This window comes from Hemitrygon akajei, chromosome 14 (assembly GCF_048418815.1).
Source record: "Hemitrygon akajei chromosome 14, sHemAka1.3, whole genome shotgun sequence".
Classification (NCBI taxonomy): Eukaryota; Metazoa; Chordata; class Chondrichthyes; order Myliobatiformes; family Dasyatidae; genus Hemitrygon; species Hemitrygon akajei.
Window position 1 is genome coordinate 67199181 of NC_133137.1, and position 26252 is coordinate 67225432.

At 40.8% G+C, this 26252-nt stretch overlaps 1 protein-coding gene across 2 annotated transcripts in view; it reads right to left on the reverse strand.

Moving 5' to 3' along the window:
- LOC140738656 (mucin-6-like) overlaps nt 1-26252 on the reverse strand; it is a 133111-nt gene that overhangs the window by 5416 nt on the left and 101443 nt on the right. For both annotated transcript variants that reach the window (XM_073066276.1, XM_073066274.1), the window contains 9 exons: nt 22176-22347; nt 21669-21901; nt 19764-19947; nt 19450-19654; nt 16490-16665; nt 13838-13907; nt 13570-13676; nt 7449-7480; nt 3232-3342 (listed from right to left, as the gene is read on the reverse strand). In XM_073066276.1, the coding sequence (XP_072922377.1) occupies nt 3232-3342; nt 7449-7480; nt 13570-13676; nt 13838-13907; nt 16490-16665; nt 19450-19654; nt 19764-19947; nt 21669-21901; nt 22176-22347 (1290 nt within the window). The remainder of the gene's footprint in view (nt 1-3231; nt 3343-7448; nt 7481-13569; nt 13677-13837; nt 13908-16489; nt 16666-19449; nt 19655-19763; nt 19948-21668; nt 21902-22175; nt 22348-26252) is intronic.

Genomic DNA, 26252 nt, shown 5'->3' on the forward strand with positions numbered 1-26252 from the left:
AAGTAGGAATGAAGAGGGCCTTTTCTACTGGTGTTCTGCAGGGACAGCTAATGCTGTGGAAGCAGGAAGTTTGCAGAAGGATTTGGACAGATTAGGAGAATGGGCAAAGAAGTGGCAGATGGAGTATAGTGTAGGGAAGTGTGGAAGGGCCGTTTACTTCAGTAGAAGGCATAAATGTGCAGACTATCTTCTAAATGGGGAATGAATAGAGAAACTGAAGATGTAAAGGGTCTTGGAAACCTTATTGCAGGATTCTGTAGAAATGAACTTGTAGGTTGAGTTGGTAGGAAGGTAAGTGCAATGTTAGCATATAATATAAAAACAAGGATGAAAGCCTTTATAAGGCATTGCTCAGATCATTTGGAGTACAGTTAATTGGGTGATCAGTTAATCAGGGCAGCCACTTATTTGGGACGACTTTCAAAGAACAAAAACTAAGTGGGAAAATAGCCAGGATTCCCTTTATTTATTTGGAACACTATGCCACTTACTTGGGACAGGAAACTTTTGCCAAACAGTTTCTAACTAACATCAGTACCATGCACTTTTGATACCTTTAGACAGTATCCCGTGCTTAAAGTAAACTGTCTTTAAAAAGTGTCAATTGCTGTGCCAATGTTATGTTATCAGTTCCCCCGAATCTGGAGGCTATGTTCCCTAGCTCTCGTCTCACCTACCAGTGGAAACAACTTTCCTGTCTCTATCTTATCTATATCTTTCATAATTTTATATGTTTCTATAAGATCCCCTCTCATTCTTCTGAATTCCAGCAAGTACAGTCCCAGGCGACTCAATCTCTCCTCATAGCCTAACCCCCTCATCTCCAGAATCAACCTGGTGAACCTTTTCTGTATCGCCTCCAAAGCCAGTATATCCTTCTGCAGGTAAGGAGACAAGAACTGCATGCAGTATTCCAGGTGCGGCCTCACCAACACGCTGTACAACTACAACATAACCTCCCTGCTCTTAATCCCTCTAGCAATGAAGGCCAACATTCGATTCGCCTTCTTGATAGCCTGCTGTACCAGAAACCAACCTTTTGTGATTCACGCACAAGCACTCCCAAGTCCCTCTGCACAGCAGCATGCTGCAATCATTTACCATTTAAATAATAATCTTCTCTTCTATTTTTCCTTCCAAAGTGATGACCTCTCATTTACCAACATCGTCTTCCATTTACCAGACCCTTACCCACTCACTTATCTATATCTCTCTGCAGACTCTCCATATCTTCTGCACAATTTGCTTTTCCATTCAATTTAGTATCATCAGTAAACTTAAGATACACTACACTCAGTCCCCTCTTCCAGACCGTTAATGTATATCGTAAACAGATGCGGATCCAGCACCAACTCCTACAGCAAACTGCTCACCACTGATTGCCAACCAGAGTAACACCCATGTATCCCAACTCTGCTTTCTATTGGTTAACCAATCCTCTGTCCATGCTACTACATCACCCTCAACTCTATGCATGCTTATCTTATGGATAAGTCTTTATAAGGCACGTTATCAAACACCTTCTGGAAATCCAAGTAAATAATGTCCATCTGTTCCCCTCTATCCACTGCGCTCGTTACGTCTTATGTTTTGAGATACAAGAAGAGGCTATATAGGCCATGACATATTTCCTGGAGCAAAGAGGCTGAGGTGACTTTATAGAGGTTTATAAAATTATGAGGAGCATAGGTAAAGTGAATAGAGAGTCTTCAGCCCAGGGAAGGGGAGACCAAAACTAGAGGTCATAGGTTTGAAAGGAGAGCTGAAAGATTTAAAAGGGTCCTGAGGGGCAACATTTTCACACTGAGGGTAGCATGTAAATGGAACAAACTGCCAGGAAAGTGGGAGGGGGATATACAATTATGACTTTGTGGAAAAAAAGACTTTTGGATAGGTCCACGGACAGAAGAATTCCAAATTCAAATTCAGGAAAAGGAACTCGCTCATCTGGGTAGTTTGAGTTAGCTCAAAGGGCCTCTGTGTTGTGTGTATTGTTCTGTAACTCAGTGATTCTATGACTTGCTCAGTAAACCCACGATAACCTTGTTGTCATCCTAAACACAAATTCCAGCCTCATGCTTCAGTGGCTTGTTTATGTTTGAATACCATAAAGGATAGTTTCCCAAACTGTTATTTGCTATGGACCCCTACCATTAACCAAGCGGTCCCTGGACCTCAGGCTGGGAACCACTACTTGTTTTCAGAAGATAAATAATTCCCTGTGAAGCAATAAATAACTGGTAATCATCTCTAATTGAAATGTAATTTTAATTTACTCTTTGATCAAAAGTTATATCATACTTTCTAAAATAAATTAATCCCATCAGATGTGATATATTTATGAGATTCAAAAAAATGAGGTATGGCATCTGCTTTTATTAATTTGTAGACTTATGAATAGAAATAATTAGATTTAAAATGCTTAGGTTATTATTAAACACTACACCCATAGTTGATTCAAATAGGGTTCATTCTTTGTCTTACTGAGGTTGACGTGCTTATAATGAACATCAGCTCGCACGATCTGCTGTAACAACTTTACAGCATTGGTGGCAGGAAAAAAATGTCAACATTTCCGGCCGAAACCCAGCATCAGGAATGGAGAAAGGGGACAAATATGGGAGGACCCCCCCCCCCCACCCTCTCTTTTTGATCCTCACTTCACCCATTTTTTTACCCCAACATTGTACCCCCAGGCCCTCCTTCACCTTACTTAGTCCCCTCCTCCCTCTTCCATCCACCAACTTCACACTGCCCACCCCTCCCCCCACCAGCATGACCTACCTGGTTCCAATGCCATTCAACTCTGCCTTTTCCTCTAATGGTTCCCATTTTCAGTTTCTTTGCTTGTCAGAATTCACTGGTGTTCTTGCTCATCTCCCTCCAGCAGCTTTCGCCTACTGTCACTCTCCCTTCTTCCCACCTCGCTCCACCTGTTGCTTTCTCTTATTTCCATCGTTTTCATTGTTAACAGTCTTCCAACTCCAGCCCCTATCTGCCTGTCATTTTAAGTCCCTGCTCAGTTCACCAATCACCTTGGAGTCGATTTTGACACCCCATCCCCTCTACGCTGACCATCTGGCCTCTCCACTCTCAGGGTTTCAGCTCAAAACGTTGGCATTTCTTTCCTCCCAGCGATGCTGCTTGGCCCACTGTGTTCTTCCAGCAGATTGTGTGCTGCTCCAGGTTCCAGCATCTGCCCTGTCTTATGTCAGCAGTTCTCCCACTTACCTCAGGGCAGGTTTCATCCTGAGTGCAAGACCTGTTATTGATTAAAACTCCGTACTGAGTACATGAATAGGAAATGCATGGATCGTTCGGATCATTCCATGTATCACCATCCTGAAAACAAAACCAAGTCAGTAAGATTACATGCTGGGTATTTCATTGCTATTAAAATACACCATGTCCGACTCTTTTATCTCAATGTTGGTGGGAAAAATAAATTGCTTTTATGGTCTCACTACAGTAAAAATGTAATAAAATATCACCCAGAAAACTTAGGGAGTAAACTTTGTGCTTGATTAAATGTAAAAATATTATGAGCCCTAAATTTTCTCCACCATGGTCTGAACACAAATTAGATTCAGAGAAAAGTACAGGCAACACACACAAAATGCTGGAGGTACTCAGCAGGCCAGGCAGCATCTATGGATAAGAGTAAGCAATCAACGTTTTGGGCTGAAACTCTTCATCAGGACTGGAGATAAAAGATAAGAAGTCAGAATAGGGAGGTGAGGGGAGGGGAGGAAGAAATAGAAGGTGGTAGGTGATAGGTGAAACTGGGGAGGGGGAGAGGTGAGGTAAAGTGCTGACAAATTGATTGGTGAAAGAGATAAAGGGCTGGAGAAGGGGGAATCTGATCAGAGAGGTCAAAAAGCCATGGAAGAAAGAAAAGGGGGAGGAGCACCAGAGGGAAGTGATGGTTAGGTAAGGAGATAAAGTGAGAGAGGGAAATGGGAATGGAAAATTGTGAAGGGGAGGGGGGCCATTACCAGAAATTTGAGAAATCGATGTTCATGCCATCAGGTTGGAGGCTACCCAGATGGTATATAAGGTGTTGCGCCTCCGACCTGAGTGTGACCTTATTGCGGTAGTAGAAGAGGCCATGGACTGACATGTCGGAATGGGAATGGGAAATAGAATTAGAACGGGTGGCCACTAGGAGATCCTGCTCTTTCTGGTGGATGGAGAGTAAGTGCTTGGCAAAGTAGTCTCCCAATCTACACCAGGTCTCATAGGTATGCAGGCCATACTGGGAGCTCAGGATGCAGTACAAGACCCCAAAAGACTACACCTTCACCACTGTCCTCTGGCTGGCAGTACTGGTCTTCACTCTCAATAATTTCTCCTTCAAATCCTCCCACTTCCTTCAAACCAAAGGTGCAGCCATGGGCACTCACATTGGTCCCAGCTATGCCTGCCTTTTTGTCAGCCACATGGAACAGTCTATGATCGAAGCCTACACTGGTATCACTCCCCAACTTTTCCACACTACATCGATGACTGCATTGGTGCTGCTTCCTGAACCCATGTGGAGCTTGTCGACTTCATCAGCTTTGCTTCCAACTTCCACCCTGTCCTCAAATTTACCTAGTCCATTTCTAATACCTCCCTCCCCTCTCTTGATTTCTCTGTCTCTTTCTCTGGAGACACCTTATCTGCTGGTATCTTTTATAAAAAACGCTGATTCTCACAGCTACCTGGACTGTACCTCTTCCCACCATGTTACTTGTAAAAATGTGATCCCTTTCTCTCAATTCCTCCATTTCCACTGCATCTGCTCTTAGGATGAGGCTTTTCATTCCAGAACTAAAGAGATATACTCCTTCTTCAATGAAAGGGGCTTCCCTTCATCCACCATCAATGCTGCCCTCACCTGCATCTCTTCTATTTTGTGCACAACTGCCCTCACCCCATCTTCCCTCTGCCACACCAGGGCTAGCGTTCCACATCCTTAACTACCACCTTACCAGCCTCTGTATCCAGCACATAATTCTCTATAACTACTGCCATCCCCAGCGGGATCCCACCACCAAGCATTCTTTCCCTCTCCCACTTTCTGCCTTTCACAGGGATCGCTCCCTATGCAACTCCCTTGTTCATTCTTCCCTCCTCACTGATCACCATCCTGGCACTTATCCTAGCAAGTGGAACAAGTGCTACACCTGCCCCTACACCTCCTCCCTTACAACTATCCAGGGCTCCAAAAAAGTCCTTCCAGGTGAGGTGACACTTCACCCATGAGCCTGCTGGGGTCATCTACTGTATTCAGTGCTCCTGTATGGGGCAGCTAATATACAGCTGGCTACCAGGTTTCTCTGGATCCAGAAAAGTGTTTTAGCAGAGGACCAGGATCATTTTCTTGGAATTCCTCCACATGTCAGTGCCCCTCTGTCATTGTGGGAAGAAGGCTGGAAGGTTGTAAACAACCTCAGACTGAACTCGGATAAAATATAGTGGCAATGAAATTCTTCCTCGATTGAACGTTGTAAATGAAATCTACAGTGGCATAGTAAAGTCACTACATTCAGCTGGAATTACCAGCTGAAATTGCAATACCCAAATCTCACATATATAATGCATTTGAATAACACACACTAAATGCTGTAAGAACTCAGCACGTCAGGCGGCATCCACGAAAATGAATAAGAGTAGATGTTTCAGGCCAAGACTCTTCTTCAGGACTGGAGATGAAGGGGGAAGATGCTTGAATAAAATAGTAGGCGGTGGGGGGGGAGGAAGGAGAGTACCTAAAAGGTGATAGGTGAAGCTATGGTGGGTTGGAAAGGTAAAAAGCTGGACAGGAAGGAATCAGATAGGAGAAGAGAGTGGACTATAGGTGAAAGGGAAAGAAGGGGTGAACCAGGGAGAGGTGATAGGCTAGTGAGAAGAGGTAAGAGGCCAGACTCTTCCCCAGTCCTGAAGGAGGATCTCGCCCCGAAATGTTATTTCCATAGATGCTGCTGGAACTGCTGAGTTCCTCCAGCATTTTGTGTGTGTTTCTTTGGATTTCCAGCATCCACAGAAGTTCTTGTATTTAAAATGCATTTAGTGCATGTTACCAAGATAAAAAAATTCCAACTACGTTTTTCCATTTAAAGAAACTCATGTTTTGGCCGATAGCGATACAGAACATGAAAACTGCATTGGGAATTCTACATTTGTAAATGAGGAAGCAAAGCAAAGGTTTTCTTGCTAAGATACTTTTTAATGTTCTAATGTTTTTAATGTTTTAATGTTCTGAATTGCTCTTAATTAACTGAAGTGTTTGTAATAATTTGCTTTTGCCTTATTAAATTTATCTAATATGAATGTATCTAGGAATTTGCAATCAGGTTGCTTCTAATATTGTTCTTGGTAGGTTATTGTCAGGAGAAAAGATGACCAACATGCTTAGCTTCAAGAAGGAATACTTTTTGATATCACCTCTCCGGTTTCCCTTAATTCCACTTTCTTCTATGTTAACAAGTAGAACAATGTTACTAACAGAGAGTTAAGGTGTGATTTCTGAGTGGTAATGTATCATTTTCAAGACCTGATCAATCCATGTTATTGTCAATGCCAAGTTTTGACTTGAGTAGAAAATCAAAATAATTGTGGCTGTTTATATCAAAGTTCAAATGGTGTAAATTTATTATCAATGTATATATACCATATACAACCTTGAGATTCATCATCTTGCAAGCACCAACAAGACAAAAAAAAACACAGTAAAGTGCTGCTTGACATGAGGCTACTCAACAAGTTATGAACCCATGGTCTTACAGGAAAGATACTAGCCTGGATAAAGCAGTGGTTGATCGGCAGGAGGCAACGAGTGCGAACAAAGGGAGCCTTTTCTGACTAGCTATCAGTGACTAGTGACGTTCCACAGTGGTCTGTTCTGGGACTGATTCTTTTTATGTTGAGTGGTGAATCTGTAGGATTCTTTGTCACAGGCAACTGTGGAGGCCAAGTCTTTGTGTATTTAAGGCAGAGTTTGATAGATTCTTGACTGGTCAGGGCATGAGTGGATACAGGGAGAAGACAGGAGACTGGGGCTGAGAGGAAAATTGGATCAGCCATGATGAAATGGCAGAGCAGACTTGATGGGCCAAATGGCTTAATTCTGGTCTCATATCTTATGAACTTATGAACCCATGAAAAAACATTCATCATAAAACTGGACAAACATGAATGAGCAAAAGAGAATAACTCGTGCAAATAATAAACAGAAATAAACAATAAATACAAAGAACTTGAGCTGCAGAGTCCCAGAAAGTGAGTCTATATCTATTCTCAAACAGTAGAGTATGTAACATTCATTTACTAGAAATTTATTCAATCTTTAATTGTTTTTTCATTACTGGTCTTTTTTTTTTACAGACCAGACCTCAAAAGATGACTATTAAAAATCTGAATTATTTCCTGATCTCTTACCGGTGTAAACTTATTTGGACACTCACCTTTCTTGGCTGTCCTGAATAGTCATGACAAACTGCAGGAAAGCCAAGAGAATTGATTATTAACACATATGCAACATATCCATGCCCTTCACAGTATCTTCACAGCAAATTTGATTTTAAATTACCTGCCAATGAACAGCCTGAGATCTTCAATTAGTCGTTAAGAACTGATTGCCTAAATACTCATTCTTGATTGAAGGAATGGAACTGAGTTTCAGTTTCAGTTTCACTGGCATACAATGTTCAAGGTTCAAAGTATATTTTATTATCAGTGTACATATGGGTCACTACATACAACACTGAGATTCTTTTTCCTGCGGGTGTACTCAGAAAATCTATAGACCAGTAACCACAAACAGGCTCAGTGAAAGTTCAAGTAGAGCATAGAAGACAACAAACTGTGCAAATGTAAATATAAATAGATAGCGATAAATAATGAGAACATGAAATAACAAGATAAAGAGTCCTTAAAGTGAGATCGTTGGTTGTGGGAACATCTCAACAGATGAGTGTAGTTACCCCCTTTCATTCAAGAGCCTGATGGTTGAGTGGTAGTAACTGTTATTGAAACTGGTGATGGGAGTCCCAAGGTTCCTTTACCACCTTCCTGTTGGCAGCAGCAAGAAAACAGCATGGCCTGGGTATTAATGATCTCTGATGATGGATGTTGCTTTTCTATGACAGCTTATCATGTAGATGTGCTCAGTGGTTGGGAGGGTTTTACCCATATGTACTGAGCTGAATCTGCTAACTTTTGTAGGATTTTCTGGTGTCGTACATCCAGAGCCACTAACAGTTAACACATTTTCATGCATGTATTAACAGGCAGTAAAAAAAACAATAACTCTGGATAATGTAAGAGCATCAGAGTTGAAATTACACTCTGGTTTATTGTTTCTTGCATTGTGGCTAATCTCCAATTGAAGATGCATACTTAAGTAATTGTCTAACACATGGAAAAGACATTTTCTTTTATGTAATGATAATGATGTGATATTTTTCTGGGCCACCTGCTTGCCTGATGGCAATGAATATTAGGCAGACTAATTTATAGATCGTGCTCTAGGCTTCTGGATGTCTGCTGTGGCCAGATGATCAATATTCCCAACCGAGAAGAGATGCTGCAAAGCGAAGTGGGTCGCATAACTAATGAATGGACCAAGATTACTGGTCACCTGCATTTGAACTGTGTTTTGTCCAGTATGGTGCTGGGTTACATTTATCCCCTCAGGTGGCCAGTATGGCCAGCATATCTCAAGATTTCTCCCAGTCCCAGTGGCCTGACAATGTCTTCAGAATGGCTTTGGCTGCCATGGAGGACGCTACTCTATGCTCACAGGCAGCTTAAAATGTTGGTTGGAAGCTTAATATCAAAAGATATGCTTTGTATCGAAAAGACAGGCAGAAAGGCATAGGTGGTGGTGTGGCTCTGCTGGTAAAAAATGGAATTACATCTTTAGAAAGAGAATCAGGATAAGAATCAGGTTTACTATCACCAGCATGTGATGTGAAATTTGTTAACCTAGCAACAGCTGTTCAATGCAATACATAATCTAGCAGAGAAAGTAAATAAATAAATAAGATGAAACATAATAATAAATAAACAAGTAAATCAATTACATATTTAAAATAGAATTTTTTAACGTGCAAAAACAGAAATGCTGTATATTTAAAAAGTGAGGTCGTATCCAAAGCTTCAATGTCCATTTGGGAATCGGATAGCAGAGGGGAAGAGGCTGTTCCTGAATTGCTGAGTGTTTGCCTTCGGGTAACATAAGGTCAGAGAATGTTGAATTTTTGTGGGTGAGGTTAAGAAAGGGTAAAACAACCATTTTGGGAATCATATAGAGGCCTCCAAATAGTAGCCAAGATGTGGGTTTGAGATTGCAAAGGATGCTGGAAAAGGCATGCAATAAGGATAATGATACAATTGTAATGGGGGACTTCAATATGCAAGGGGATTGGGAAAATCAGGTTGGTGTTGGATTAAAAGAGAGAGAATTTTTTGAATGCCGTTGAGATGGCTTTTTAGAGCTGCTTGTACTTGAGCCTACTTGGGGAAAGACCATCTTAGATTGGGCATTGTGTAATAACCCAGATTTTATTAGTCAGCTTAATGTACAGAAACCCTTAGGAGGCAGTGATCATAATATGATTGAATTCATACTGCAATCTGAGAGGGTGAAGCACAAGTCACATGTATCAGTATTGCAGTGCAATAAGGGCATTACAGAGGCATGAAAGAAGAGCTTCTCCAGGTGGGTTGCAAGGGGATACTGATGGGGATGATGATAGAGCAGAGGTAGCTGAAGTTTCTGGGAATAGTTCACAAGGTGCAGAATAGATATTTCCCACAGAAGAAGTAGTTCTCAAATGACAGGGATAGGCAACCATGGCCAACAAGGGAAGTTAAGGACTGCATAAAAGCCAAGAAAAAGGCATATCATGTAGTAAAGCTGAGTGGGATGATTGGGAAGTTTTTTAAAATCCAACAAAGGACATTGAAATAGAGCTGTAAGAAGGGAAAAGATAAAATATGAGGGCAGACCAGCCAATAATATAAAGCAGGATACTAAAAGCTTTTTCAGTATATGAAGAGTAAAAGGGAGGTGAGAGTTGATATTGGACAACTGGAAAATGATGCCGGTGAGGTAGTAATGGGTGAAGAAAGGAATGGCAGATGAACTTAACAAGTACATTGCATCAATTTTCACTGTGGAAGAGACTAACAGTGTGCCAGAGGTTTGTGAGTGCCATTGCAATTACAAAGGGAAAAAAGTGCTATGCATACTCAAAGGTATTGAGGTGTAAGTCATCTGGACTAGATGGACTACATCCCAGAATTTTGAAAATGGTCGCTGAAGAGATAGCAGACGCATCGGTTATGATCTTTCAAGAATCACTTGATTCTAGCATGGTCCTGGAGGACAGGAAGATTGCAAGTGTCACTCCACTCTCTAAGAAAGGAGGAAGGCAAAAGAAAGGAAATCATAGGTCAGTCAGCCTAACTTCAGTGGTTGGGAAAGTGTTGGCGTCTATTATTAAGGATGAGGTTTCGGGGTACTTGGAGACTAATGATAAAATAAGTCAAAGTCAGCATGGTTTCTGTACAGGGAAATCTTGCCTGACAAATCTGTTAGAGTTCTTTGAGGAGTAACAAGCAGGGTGGACAAAGGAGAGGCAGTGGATGTCATTCACTTAGGTTCTCAGAAGGGTTTTGATACAATGCCACACATGAGGTTGCTTAACAAGATAAAATCTCATGGCATTACAGGAAAGATACTGGCATGGATAGAGGAATGGCTGACAGGCAGGAGGCAGTGACTGGGAATAAAACGTTAGTTTGTCTGGTTGGCTGCCAGTGACAAGTAGTGTTCCTCAGGGGTCAGTATTGGGACCGCTACTTTTCACATTGTTTGTTAGTGATTTAGAAAGTGGAATTGATGGCTTTGTGGCAAAGTTTTCAGATGATACAAAAATAGGTGGAGGGGCAGGTAATCCTGAAAAAGCAATCGCAGAAGGATTTAGACAAATTGGAAGAATGGGCAAAAAAGTGGCAGATGAAATATAGTGTTGGTAAATGTATGATAATGCATTTTTTGGTAAAAGGAACAAAAGTGCAAACTATTTTCTAAATGGGGAGAAAATTCAAACATCAGAGATGCAAAGGGATTAAGGAGTCCTCATGCAAGACTCCCAGAAGGTTAATTTACAGGTTGAATATGTGGTAAAGAAGGTAAATGCAATGTTGTCATTCATTTCAAGGGGAATAGAATATAAAACCAAGTAGATAATGCTGATGCTTTATAAGACAGTAGGAGTATTTCCAACAGTTTTGGGCCCCTTATCTCAGAAAGAATGCATTGTCATTTTAGGGAGTACAGAGGAGGTTCATGAAGATGATCCCAGGAATAAAGCAGTTAACATATGAGGAGCATTTGGCAGCTTCGGGCCTGCAGTCACCGGAATTTAGAAGAATGTGGGGGTTCTCAAGGAAACCTACCAATTGTTGAAAGGACTAGATAAGTTGTTGTGGAGAGGATGTTTCCTGTGGTGGGAGTGTCCAGAACTAGAGGGTACAGCCTCAAAATAGAAGGGTGACCCTTTAGAACAGAGGTAAGTTGGAATTTTTTTAGCCAGAGAGTGGAATGCTTTGCCACAGGCAGCTGTAGACGCCAAGACCATGGGTCTATTTTAAGCAAAAATTGATTGTTTCCTGACTGGACAGGGCATCAAAGAAATGGCAAGAAGGCAGGTGTATAGGATCAGCTATGGCAGAGCAGAGTGGATGGGCTGAATGGCCTGATTCTGCTCCTACGTCTTACCGTCTTATTGTCTTATGAAAGATATGTCAGAATTTATCTGTTTAAAATGTCAAAATCGAAACCCCAAGGGACATTTACACCATTTAACTAAATATATTTTAAATCACTCCATTAAATCATACACCTAGTTGGCATTTTTTTCCTTCTCACTAGGGCTGTATTGAACTGGTCCAGAGCCACTGGGCAGATTCCCTAGCCCAGGTGAAGGGATATCTGAGGACATTCTTGTTATTTTGCTAGATTACATAAGGAGTCCATCAGTGCAGCACAAGACCGGCATTCACCGGGAGCTGACGACCGACATCACTCAGAGTCCTGCCAGTTAACCATGTAATGGTTAGGCAGAAGGACTGCCCCTTTTCTTTATATCACCCACAAAGCACTCCAGTGGGTGATGAAAACTGCCCAGCGGATTATCGGCACCCAATTGCCCACCACTGAGAACATCTACCATAAACGCTGCCTGGGCAGGGTGAAAAGCATTATCAAGGATGCATCTCACCCAAACCATGGACTTTTTACTCTCCTCCCATCCGGTAGGTGCTACAGGAGCCTCCGTTCCCACACCAGCAGGCACAGAAGTGTTTCTTCCCTGAGGCTGTGACCCTGCTGAGCCTCACATTACAGCGCTAAGCAGTATTGCGCCCATATTGTGCTGTCTCAGTACTCCTATGTTTGTGTGCTGTAGCACTTACTTCTTATTTGCAGTTATTTTGTAAATAACACTATTCTTTGCATTTCTGGTTAGATGCTAACTGCATTTCATTTGGCTTTGTATCTGTACTTGGCACAATGACAATAAAATTGAATCTAATCTAATCTAATCTAATGTGCACATTGATATTAGGTTGGGCAACATTCCTCTTTCTGCCACTAAAGAATTTTGCTCAATATGCCACATGTACTATATGTGTCAAACTCAGCCATGCATCCAAACTCAAGACCCTTGCATCCTGTTGATATAACTGTATACATAGTAATCCAAATCAAGAGTACATTGCCTGAAAGGAAAGAAATTTTCTGTTGCTACAGGCTGTAAAGGTGTCGTGAAATTTGGGAAATCAGCTGAAGAGATTCCTAGCAGCAGCTTCAGTGGTGTCTGTTTTGAGAATAAGTCATATGTAATATTTCTCCAGGGTGTCTTCACCAAACAGCATTACTGACTGTATAAGGTAAAGAATGGCAGGAAGTAGCTGGCAACATATCTTTCGGCATTATACGGTATATGCTTATCAATTTTGATTTTGTTTAGTTTGTATATAATCTATTAGAGCTACTGAATGTGTAAATATTATTGTGAATTACAGGGAGGTACTCAAGGATAAGGTAGGAGATAGGCAGAAGCATGGGGTCTTTTCAATAATTATCTGAAAAGATGCAGTGATAATGAAAGAATGTACAAATTCTCACTTTTTTTTTTAAGAGCCCTCATGTGCTCTGAAAATTTGTCATTTTTTAATTTCCTACACAAGATGTTAGAAACATAGAAACATAGAAAACCTACAGCACAATACAGGCCCTTCGGCCCACAAAGCTGTGCCGAACATGTCCTTACCTTAGAACTACCTAGGCTTACCCATAGCCCTCTATTTTTCTAAGCTCCATGTACTTATCCGGGAGCCTCTTAAAATACCCTTTTGTTTCTGCCTCCACCATCACCGCCGGCAGCCCATTCTCACCACTCACCACTCACCACTCTCTGCGTAAAAAACTTACCCCTGACATCTCCTCTGTGCCTAATGATTTGAACAAAGACTGTGGTGATCCAATTGAGAATGAAAATTAAATAAACTTACCTTCACAAAAGGGAACGCATTTGAATTTGCCTTTGGAATGAATCAATCCGTCTGGACAGAAACAGCCTTCCTCAATTGTGCTGAACTTCTCTCCAGTTTTCACCTCACTGGAACAAGAAACAGAGTCTATGATTTAGTAGTCCAGAGACTCAAGACAAGGTCTTAATTAAACATTATTATGTCAGAACTTGATTGGTTCTTGGCAGTTAACTTCCAAGAATAAATGAGAAGAGAATTTTAGGTTGTAATACATTAGTAATATACTTACTTATTTTCACATTGGTCATCGCTCTTGGTTGCGCATGGCTTGTACACTAAACCTGGCGCACAGCTGTATTCTTAAGTAGTAAAGAAAACTGCTTTAGTACAAATATGCAAATTTTGACAGTGAGAAGGTACAAAGAAATTTAAGTATTAACATTATATGTATAATATAAATATCAAATTATGTCATGATGGCAAAAATCTAGCAGCAGTTTGGATGCTCTATAGTAGTTCACCAAGAGCGCTGGGACTGCACTTTCCAAACCCACTGTCAGCTGCAAGGACAAAAGCAAGGGAACACTGCAACCTGGAAGTTGCCTTCCAACCCATACTGCATCCTGGCTTCAAAAAGATATCACCATTCCTTCAGTGTCACTGGGTCAAAATCCAGGAACTCGCTCCCTAACACATTGTAACATGCCCACACTTCAAGGTCTGTAGTTGTTCAAGAAGGCAGTAAGGGATGGGTAATATGCTGGTCCACATAAATAAAATAAAATCCATATGTTCATCTTCCAGAAATTTAGAATCTCACTTTCACCACTTTTGTCCCAGATAGGATATAAAGTCTTTAATGAGTGATTTTATAAAACAGGTTCCCAGACAATATGGATCCAGAATTAAATGCAGAGAAATAGATTCTGAGTATCAAGTCTCAAAGGGATAAAGCATTCCTAGAGCTATTTCTATTGGTCCAACAAAAACTTTCACTTTTGTTACACTGGTTATTTTTTAAATGGTTTTACCTGGAGGACCAATCATGATCAGGTAGCTTGAAAGGATAGAAATTGGTAGTATTGGAATATTTCACATTTTGAAATAAGTATGATTAAAATTAAGTTGCTGGCTAGCACTAGGGTCAGATTGCAGCACACTGACCTGACAGTTCATTCTGGGTTCGGTCTTGACCTCAGCAATTGACCATGAAGTTTGCATTTTTTCCCTGTGTCATTGCATGGGTTCCCCTGGGTGCTCATGGTTTCTCCCACATCTCTACAGTGTACTGTTGGATTAACTGACTGCTGTTAAATACTCCTAGTGTAGGTAACTGGCAAGGGAATCAAAGAGAATTGATGGGCAACTGAGAGAATAAGTAGCAGGGCTACAGTGATGAAATAAGGCGGGGGGGGGGAGAATCGGATTTCATTGTTGAGAACCAACATGGACTTAGGCAGACAAATAATGATCGTCCTTCTTGTAATAAAAAAGGAACCCTGTAACCATCAGAGTTTTTAACATAGTACTCGTGTTAATTGTAACTGATTCATTTCTAAAGATGTCATTTAACAAGATACCAACATTAACAAGGCTGGGTCATTATGGAGCACACAAGATGTGGACTAAAGAGCTGCAATAGCTATCTATCTATCTATCTATCTGTTTGTTTGTTTGTTTGTGACAGTGCAGAATAGGCCCTTCTGGCCCTTCGAGCCAATCCACCTAGCAATCCTCCGATTTAAGCCTAGCCCAATCATGGGACAGTTTACAATGACCAATTATGCTACCAATCGGTACGTCTTTTGGACTGTGAGAGGAAACCGAAGCATCCAGAGGAAACCCAAGCGTTCACGGAGAGAACGTACAAGCTTTTTACAGACAGCAGAAGGAATTGAATGCCAGTCACTTGCACTGTAAAGCTTTGTGCTAACCACTACATTACCATGCCGCCCCAACATTAACATGTCATGGTAAAGCTACAAAAACAATGCAGAGTTGGAGCAGTCAAATTTCCATGCAATTCTTAGTGTCTAATTCTTGGTCATTCAAAGGAATCATTCTCAGTAGAATAACTGTACCTGATATATTTGAGTGGCTGTATTAGGGAATTATGCAAGCCCCAAGCCTGATCCACCAAGGCCAACTGTATGTTTGAAGTGAACACTGAATAAAGTTGCAAATCACAAAAATATTTTGGCAGAGAATAGCAGATCATCGTACGATACAACTCAGCTAATGGAGCAGATTGAGAGAATGCACGCAAATACTTTGAAAATAATTCAAGTGGGTAATTTTGCAATGCTGTTACATCTATTACCCTGTTACAGAAACTATGTTCTTGAGTATTACGACCATTTGAGAGCCATGTGGTTCTGCATAGAAAAATACCTACAGAAGATCTATTAGATCTCATGGAATGGAGTTACAAAGCAAGCTATCCACTTTTACAATGTCCAAACAGCTTTATTGAGCCAGCTGGTGGCATAGTGGCATCAGCGCTGGATTATGGGGCGAGAGGTCCTGAGTTTGAATCCAGCTGGTTCCTGGCAAAACTCACCAGGCAATGGCAAACCACTGCTAGTTGCCTAGTACATGACTTCCCAATATGTCAGAGCGGCATGGAAGGAAATCGTCCACTACCTGGAAATAATTCCGGATGAGACATACCTTAACAGCTTTATTGTTAATTTTCATCTGAAAGTACTCGTGGAGATTATGTAACCACAACTAGTCATCTATTCATAACAGTTTTGTTCCTATTAATATCTTCTTCACCACTTCTCTAGAAATTTATTGAGAGAAATTCCAAACCATATACCTTCACAAAGACTTAGCAATTTCCGTTATAGATCAATTAAGTTCAAGACACTGCTTTTGTAGTGTATCCTCTGTATCTGTACATGTGTGTTCTGAAGTATCTGAGCTGTGTGATACTCACCACACGTTCCGTTTGTAGAACTCCTCCAGTCCACACACACACCCGCACCCGCACAGGCCAAAGCTGCAGTCTCCAGGCTGCTGCAGTCAGCGGTGGAATTCATAGTGCAATGGTCAAAGGTACAGGACTCCACATACTCATTCAGGTTGATCTTTCTTCTGCATTTTTCAAAGGGCCTAAATAATGATTAAAAAAAAGTGTTCTGAAAAGCCAATAAAAAGGATTTGTCACTATCATTTCATATGAAAATCAGATTTATAATCACTGACAAAGATTCAAAGTACATTTATTATCAAAGTATGTCTGCAGTATACAACCCTGAGATCTCTCTTCCCACAGACCGCCACGAAACAAAGAAAACCATGAAATCCATTCAAAGAAAAACAATGTACAAACAAAAGAACCTTAGAACCACAGAACACTACAGCACAGTACAGGCCCTTCAGCCCTCCATGTTGTGCCGACCCATATAATCCTTAAAAAAAAGTACAAAACCCACACTACCCCATAACCCTCCATTTTTCTTTCATCCATGTGCCTGTCCAAGAGGCTCTTAAATACCCCTAATGTTTTAGCCTCCACCACCATCCCTGGCAAGTCATTCCAGGCACTCACAACTCTGTGTAAAAAACTTAACCCTGATGTCTCCCCAAAACTTCCCTCCCTTAATTTTGTACATATGCCCTCTGGTGTTTGCTATTGGTGCCCTGGGAAACAGGTACTGACTATCCATCCTATCTATGCCTCTCATAATCTTGTAGACCTCTATGAAGCCCCCTCTCATTCTTCTACACTACAAAGAGAAAAGTCCCAGCTCTGCTAACCGTGCTTCTTATGACTTGTTCTCCAAACCAGGCAACATCCTAGTAAATCTCCTCTGCACCCTCTCCATAGCTTCCACATCCTTCCTATAATGAGGTGACCAGAATCGAACACAATACTCTAAGTGCGGTCTCACCAGAGAACAAATTGTGCAAACAGCAAAAAACACCGTGCGAGAAACACGGAATATGAAACAACGGAAAAGCCAACAAAAAACTCAAGGAATCTTTAGCTCAGTTCAGTTCAGTCAAGCATTGTGTTGTTCGTTGATGCAGGCTACAGAGCCAGTCTGCCCCAATCAATGTCACACAAAATAGCAACAAGCAGCAGCAAGCAGAAACCATAAACGCATCATACTATCACCTACAGCATGCAATCCACAAACCCCGTCAATTAAAAATATGTACATCGTGAAATTTGTTGTTTTACAGCAGCAGTTTGGTGCAATACATTAAAAAACTACCATAGTTACAATAGGAAATAAGTATTTTTAAAAAATCAAGTTTTGTGAAAAGAGAGAAAAATATTAAGGTAGTGTTCATGGGCCAATCAGAAATCTGATGGCAGAGGGGAAGAAGCTGTTCCTAAAATGCTTAGCTTAAGTTAATCAACTTAGGATATACAGTCTTGAAAATTGAGATTTTTTTAAATTAATAGCAATTTTAATTTATGTATTTAGTTCTTTGGTTATAGGTTATTGATCCATAATTTGCTCAGTCTATAAATTAAATTGAAACATGCTTCTAGATTTATCTCAGATTTATAAGCTATATACAGTTTTTAGCAGAGTTTTGATAATCTACCTATTAATTTGTTTCACAGCTAGTTGTGCAGTTGCCTTTCTAGCATATTTTTAAAGACTTAGCCCAAAAATTGCATCAATTTCCACGCCAGGAGTATTTCAGGTACAATGAACTCTTCCCATGCTTGAGGAAATTGGCCAAATTGCCTTATTTGTGTTATATAGATGAGTTTAGGGCCTCAACTGGAGCCCCAGTGACCGTTCACTCGTTCCACAAGATAAAGCAAATCGGAGGCACCATGCAGACTGTTAGAAGTGGTAATACAAATACCCAGAGGTTGCACATCTGCCAGTGACCAGGAGTTTAGTCACAGAGCCAGAGGCAGCTATATGTAGTGGCAGCTTCATATTTACATCTTTGCTGAAACTTTTAAAAGCAACTCAGTAGAGGCACACGCAGAGGAGAGCGAGGGGTTCTCGAAGAGGTTGCTGGGTTCGAGTCTCTGCTCTCGGAGCTGGGTTCTGATGCTCTTGGAGATGTTATCAAAATTCTGAGATTTGTGGATTGGACTGTGGTTCATATGGCCTCTTTCAGTTCTATGTTTCTATTTCGTGCTCTCGCCCATTCTTTCTTGTTGCCGATTGGTGGGTTGGGACTTTGGGGTTTATTGTTGTTTCTCCATGTAGGAGATCTGTTGGTTTGTGGAAGGGAGGGGTGGAGTGGTGGGGGTTGGAATTTGAAAGTTTTTGTTTCTTTTCATGTGGGAAGGATCGATGTCTTTCTTTCAATTACATATGTCTTTTCTGTATTTTATGGCTATCTGGAGAAGACAAATCTCAGTTGTACTTTGAAAATAAAATGAACCTTTGAACCCAATTTGACAACAACTATTAGGGACCTGCTCTGCATAAGCAATAGGAATAATACCCATTTCGAGCAAACTACAATAACATCCTGCAATTATACAGTATACCACAATTCCAGTAAGTATCTTCTAATACTTCACAAGGATTTTACCAAATACAATTATTCTGAGCAACAGGAGATGACTTAAAAACAGATAACCAAAAAGATCAAAGTAGTAACTTGTAGGTAGCTTCTAAAGAATGGCATGAGATTGAAGGATGCAAGTCCTTGGGTAAAGAAATCCAAGTCCTAGTATCAAAGCAGCTGAATGCATGGCATGAATGAGTGAAAATAAGGGAAAAGTCTATCCAAAATGCAGCAGTCCCTCAGCTCAGCAATCTAGATACTACACTGTTGCCCGTAATTTAGAATTATACTCACTGATCCCTAGGTAGGTAGAGAGAGGAACAGACAGAGAAAATGTAGATGCAAATCTTTCACAGTCACTTACTCTGAAAGAGAATAAATGGCATGAGTCCAGATACTCACTTTTCTCGAAGGATGTCACAGATTGAAATCTTATCTTGGCATGCTGTTTCAGGAGGAGCTGAAGTACAAGGCACATCAGTAGGAGCTGATTGACAGTAAGGTTTATTGGAATCAGGAACTATCCAATCATATGCAGTTTCACTACAACAGTCCGAAGGCTCAACCTTGCCACTTTTTCTAACGCAGCTGTTCGAGGAGCAAGATCCTAAGGTAGAAAGAAGTGCTTTAAGTTCTAAACAAAATCCAAATCACTAACAAAATTAGTATTGCAGTGCATAATTTTATATGACTATATACAGTCTTAGAGTCCATACCACATTGGCCTCTGGTGTTATTTAAGAAGTATTTTTCAGGCACTGTGATCTCGAAGCCAAAACGGAAAGCAACAATTGTTGTTCGAATGTTAGGAATATAAATGTATGTGCTGGTGTCCAGTTGAGTAATGTGCAATGTTTCTGAAATATGGGGAAGGCTCACATGAGATCCATCAACTGTTAACTGTAAAAGGAAAAAAAAAAGTCAAAAACTATCCCAAGGACTCATTGTACGTTTTGAAGGCTAATATGATTATATCTATTGGTGAAATATTATACAATTAACATCCACTACAAAATCACTTCTGACATGAAGATTATTAGATTGCCCACTTTAAACAGTTTGTAAAACATCTCTGGAGGTGATGTGCTCAAAAATTATATGGTCATGATTCGAATATTTACTTATTGATTGATAGTGTGGAATAGGCCCTTCCGGACCTTTGGCTCTGTTGCCCAGCAACTGCCGATTTAACCCTAGCCTAATCATAGGAATTTTAAAATGACCAATTAACCTACCAACGAGTACATCTTTGGTCTATGGGAAGAAACCGGAGCACCACGAGGAAACCCACGCAGCGAGAACGTACAAACTCCTCACAAGCAGTAGTGGGAATTGAACCTGGGTTACTGTTACTGTAAAGTGTTGTGCTAACCATAACATTACCGTGCCAACTTTAGAATATAAATTTCAAGGCTGATGAATCACATTTGATATTTTACATTAACCTGCATGATAAGATGAACTTTGGTCATCAAGAAGGTGGCAATAATCTTAATGAGCTGCTGTGGTTCATGGGCCAAATGTGTTTGCTCAATGTTGGGAAGAAGCAAATTTCAGGACTTTGACAATAGAAGTAACAGTGATCAATATCAAGTATTGATGATGTGTAACTTGGAGGAAACATATTTGACAGCATATCTATTATGGCAAGGCACAGGTTTGGGATGGATTTTGGGAAGTTACTGCTGTACATTTGTACATGGTACACACTGCTTGGTGTTGTGAATAGTTAAGACAGTGTATTGGGTACTGACAGGACAAAGTCCTGTTGATTTTATATACTGTTGGTGCAGATTATATCCTTCACTATGCCTTGCAAATGGTCGAAAAATTGAGCTTTCATAATGAAGTCATCCTCAAGTAGATTCTCAGTTCTTGAGATATTTTTTCTATCAATTTGTCTGGGCCACCCAAACATTAAAGGCACTCACTCTCACCTCATCTGTGGACTGAGGTCATAATATGGTCTGAAGCTAAGTAAACCAAGTGGAACCCAAAATGATCATAAGTGAGCATGTTTCTCTCCAAGTGGAGGCTAAGTTTGCCAGTGTTAAGAAGAGCTACAATGATGACCACAACTCAAAAAAAAAAGGATTTTGAAGATGAATATTATGCCTTGGCTAGACCACATCTGGAGCACTGTGACCATTTCCAGGCACTTGGGATTGGGAAAGACACGTTAACACATTGTATATTTATCAAATTGATACTTAGACTCCAGGAGGCTAAATTATGACAAGTAATTACATAAATTTCACTGCTCTGTTCCCAGTCAGACAGATGGAGTGTCTAGTGTCGGTAGAAAAACCAAGTCAGACTTTTCAGGGGTGAGCTTAGAAAATAAATTTGCACATAGAACCTGGTAAAAGTTTGGAACTTCTAATTGGCCATTGATGTGAAATCAGTCATGAAGTCTTATTCCAAAGTTGATGGAGTTTTATTAACTACAAGTAGTGATTTGAGGGAGGTGAGGGAACGGTGGATAAATTAAGTTAGTTAATAGATCAGCTTTGATATGCTTAGGTTTGGATAAAGATAGAGGAACCAAATTGCTGACCCTTGACTTCATGTTTCTGACTTAGAACATAAGTAACAAATACAATATGTACAAAGGAACTCACCAAATATTGGCTCCCGGTTGAAATATGGACAACATTTTCATTGTAATAGATCATTAAGCCCATTGGACAAGACTTATTTACAAAGGGAAGGCAAAAATAATTATCCAACACAATCGACAAATTGTATTTTGGAACTATTTCTTCCACAAGTGTATATGTGCAATTTCCAAAGAAGTTATAGTTCACACCACCAAACGTCCTATAATGTGGATCTCCCCATATTTCACATTGACCTAAAAATGAATGAGAACCATATATCAAAAAAGTGTTCAGTGCCAGGGGGTGGATCTTCCACCTTGCAGGGAGTGTGATGGGATTACAGAATAGGCAGGATGGGATCACTTACTCCTCACTAACACCCTGCAAATTCCAATAAAGTACAATTGGTGCAGCATAGATGACAGCCCATTAACATCTGCTTTATGGCTCAACCAAAGTTGAGAGCCCTCCCCAACATTTAAGGCAATTTCAATGTGGCATCAACTTGAACTGATCAGGGATACTTACAGTTACATTCCCATTGTTCACAACATCCATCTTCACTGCTAACTTTCACAGGTTCGATACCTTTTTTACATGTCGGTTTATCTTGTTTTGGACAGACAACAGGATCCACTTTATATATGTCTCCTTTAATACAAGTAATTGTTGTGCAGTTGTGATTCCATGACTCCAAGCACTAGAAAAAATAGTATTTATAAAATAAGTAAAACTTGAAAACTTGTTGAGTTAATATCTGGATCTGAAGGTCTTGGAGAATCTTGGGGAATGCAGAACTTTGTACTTCTTCCTCCCCTCCCCCCCCACCTTCTTGCTCTAACTTCTCATCTGTTTTTCCAGTCCTGATGAAGAGTCCCGGCCTGAAACGTTGACTGTTTACTCTTTTCCAAAGATGCTGCCTGGCCTGCTGAGTTACTCCGACATTTTCTGTGTGTTGTTCGCATTCAAATCTGATTATTTCCCTCATTCAATCACAAATGCTACTTTACAGGTGCAATGTGTTGCTGAAACAAGATGATGCAAGAATAACAATCCAAGAATGTAACATGGAAATAGTTGTAAACACAAGAAAGTCTACAGATGCTGGAAATCTAGAGCAACACACTCAAGACACTGGAGGAACTCAACAGTCAGGCAGCACCCATGGAAATGAATATACAGTTGACGTTTCAAACCAGGACCCTTCATCAGGACTGGGAAGGAAGGGGGAAGACTCCAGAATAAAAAGGTTGGGGGATGGGAAGGAGGCTTGCTAGAAGGTGATAGGTGAAGCCAAGTGGGTGGGAAAGGTCAAGGCCTGGAGAAGAAGGAAACAGATAGGAGAGGAGAGTGGACCATAGGACACAGGGGGAAGTGACAGGCAGGTAAGAAGAGGTAAAAGGCCAGAGTACAGAGAAGGAGGGGGAGGGGGAGGAAAGAAAGGCTATTAAGTAATCATATAATTGATCTAATACTTTTGCATCACTTTCCTGCACTAGCCCCATATCTTGTCATCCTCTTTAAAATCTAAATATAATCAAGCATCCACAATGTTGTGTAACATAGACAGGAAATCAATGTCTAACATTTAGGGGCACTGTAAAGATGACATTTTAATTACTATGAGAAAACAAAGGACAACAAATCTGATAGCCAGGATCTGCCTTCTTTTGTGTAAGAAGTATGGAAGTATGGTCAAGAAGAGAAATTCTGCAGATGCTGAAAATCCAAGAACACACACAAAATGCTGAAGGAACTCAGCAGGCCAGGCAGCATCTATGGAAAAGAGTATAGTCAATGTTTTGGGCCGACGCCCTTCAGCAGGACTGGAGAAAAAGAGATAGGAGTCAGAATTAAAAGGTGGGAGGAGAGGAGGGAAAAACACAAAGTGATAGGTGAAACTGGGAGGGGGAGGGTAAAGTAAAGAGCTGGAAGTTGATTGGTGAAAGAGATGCAGGGCTGGAGAAGGGGGGATCTAATCGAAGAGGAGAGAAGGTCATGGAAGAAAGAAAAGAGGAGGCAATGGGTAGGCGAGGAGATAAGATGAGAGAGGGAAAAGTGGATGAGGATTGGTGGAGGAGATTCTATTATCACCTTGTATTTCTCACTCCCCAGCCCCACTTTTTAACTCCAACTTCTCATCTATTTTTCTCCAGCCCTGCAGAAGGGTACAGGCCCAAAAAGTCAACTGTACTCATTTCCACAGATACTGCCTGGCCTGCTGAGTTCCTCCAGCATTTTGTAAGTGTTACAAATGAACGATTATCTGATTGCTACAACATTGACATATGGATATTTTAATGCAGGGGTTCCCAACCTTTTTTATTTCATAAACCCCTAACATTAACCAAGGTTAATGCCCCTATGGACCCCAGGTTGGGAACCCCTGCTTTGATGGGAAATTAAAAAGTATATTTTTCTCTAATGATAAGGGTAATGAATAGAGGACCAGGACCAAATTTAGGAAGACGTGCCTGTGGGCAAGCCAACTCTGGATCCACAAAGTAAGGTCTCCTTGGATCCTATGCCTCCTTACTTTCTGAATGAGCCTTGCATGGGGATCTTTATCAAATGCCTTGCTGAAATCCATATACATTACATCCACTACTCTACCTTCATCAATGTGTTTTGTTACATCCTCAAAGAATTCCACCAAGGCAGTGTAAACTTCCACAGACTTTACAATAGGAGTATAAAATGGCTTCATTAGAAATGTGACTGGATTTACATAAAGTTGAAACAATTCTTCTGTTTCTGGAAATAAAAATGTATCTCAATGTTTGAACATATTTAATGGTCTGCTTAATATTTCTCTGACGATAACCCTGGCAAATGGAGTGTTTGTATGACTTAATACTTGGCTGACTTTAGCTGGGGATTTACTCTCAGTTTGGTCAAAATACCCACAGCATGAGTACAATGAGTACAGCATGAGTATAATGCTCACAGCATTATTGCGTGAGCACAATAATATTCTTTCACAACCACGGATTCGGCAGTACAGTAGGTATGGCAATTGAGCTTGTGAATATGCATGAGTCAGCTAATTATTACTCCATTGTGATAGTATTTAACTCCATTCATTCCGTCGTAGTATTTGTCGAGACTTGGACACAGCAATGCTTCATTGCCTGCTTGCACTCTGCCTTGCCTGAGAAACTGGACTGTCGAGTCAACTGACTCTGAAGACTAGCGGTATTCATTTTATTCTTTGTTATTCTTTTCAGCCGCAGTGTGGGCTACATTTTCTATTTGAGAGTTTTAGTTAACGGCCCTGTTTGGCCTAGAGTTTATTGTTTTCTTTTCCCATTAACACTGTTCACATTAAAGTCTGTGAACTATCGACCTGCTTCAGTGTCTCGCACTCCGCACTTGGGCCACATCCGAAGCTGGTGACAGCAAGTCTCAACCACGCTCAGCAGAGAGAGGGCAGCTGACCTTGGCCATAAGATTCATTAGTCAGAGTGATTCGTTGAGGCAATGAATGTATAAAACTGTTACTTCTGTCTCCATCATGACAGAGGATCTTTCCAAGTAATGGACCCAGCAAAGTTTGAACAGTGATGTTTTGACATTGGTGGCTTGAGGAGAGGGTGCCTTTATTCTGAATGCATGTCCTGACTCTACATTCCGAGAGTCCCGAGTCTACATACCGAGCTTCTCTAGTCTACATTGAGTTTCTCCGGTATCCATTCCAAGCGTTTCAAGTCACAAGAACCCAGATTCCCAGCCTTGTGGTTCCGTGACTCAGGTCTGCTAACAAATGAGCGCTTCAAGCAAGCTTATCAATTGATTCAACAAATCATCTTTCAAGTTAATAGAGTAAATTCTGCAAGAGCCCTACTCTAAAAGCTGATCCCTGGCTGCAGTGTGTGAATACACAAGTAACCCTATCAACAGTATTTTTAACTTCTTGATGAAAGTCATGGTACAGACTGGGAAAACTGAACTTTCATGTAGCAAATTAAACAGATCTACAGAGAACCAGCTAGTTTAGCGATGAAAGAAGCCTGTCTATGTTGTCTTGATCTGTAAAATTAAGAGTATATCTTAATTGCCTCTGGAAAAAATTGTGAAAGATAAAACACTGAGCAAGATTTCAAAAGGTTCCTTCTCTAGGTTTCAGGTTTCATGTTGTCAAGGTTTCCCAAGGACTTTTCTCTACATTTCCAAGGTTTTTGTTTTTTCAATTGTTTCCAGGCTTATTCAATGTCCTCCCCATCTCGAGGACTCCCAAGCCACCCTCTTTGCCCCACCTGAGGTTTCTTGGTCTCACTCGAGGCTCCCTGGTCTCTCAGTCTCTCTGGATCCCCGAGTCTCCCTGCCTCTCAAATTATCCAGGTCTCTCGAGTCTTCCCTGGATCTTGAGTTTCCAGGTCTTCCAGGGCCATCAAGTGCCAGCTATAGGGAGGGGGGTCCTGTAGTGACTTCTTCAGGCCTGTGCAGGGCATCAGAAAGCATTTGGGCTCTGAGGTTTTTAGAGCACCTAAATTGGTTAGTTGTTGCTTAACAGTTATTAATGGTTTTTAAGCTTCTTGCATTTTTCTCGAGCAACTCGCTCTTTGTAATGCAGTTTCCTGGTGCTTTCTGCTTAAGTTTGTTAAG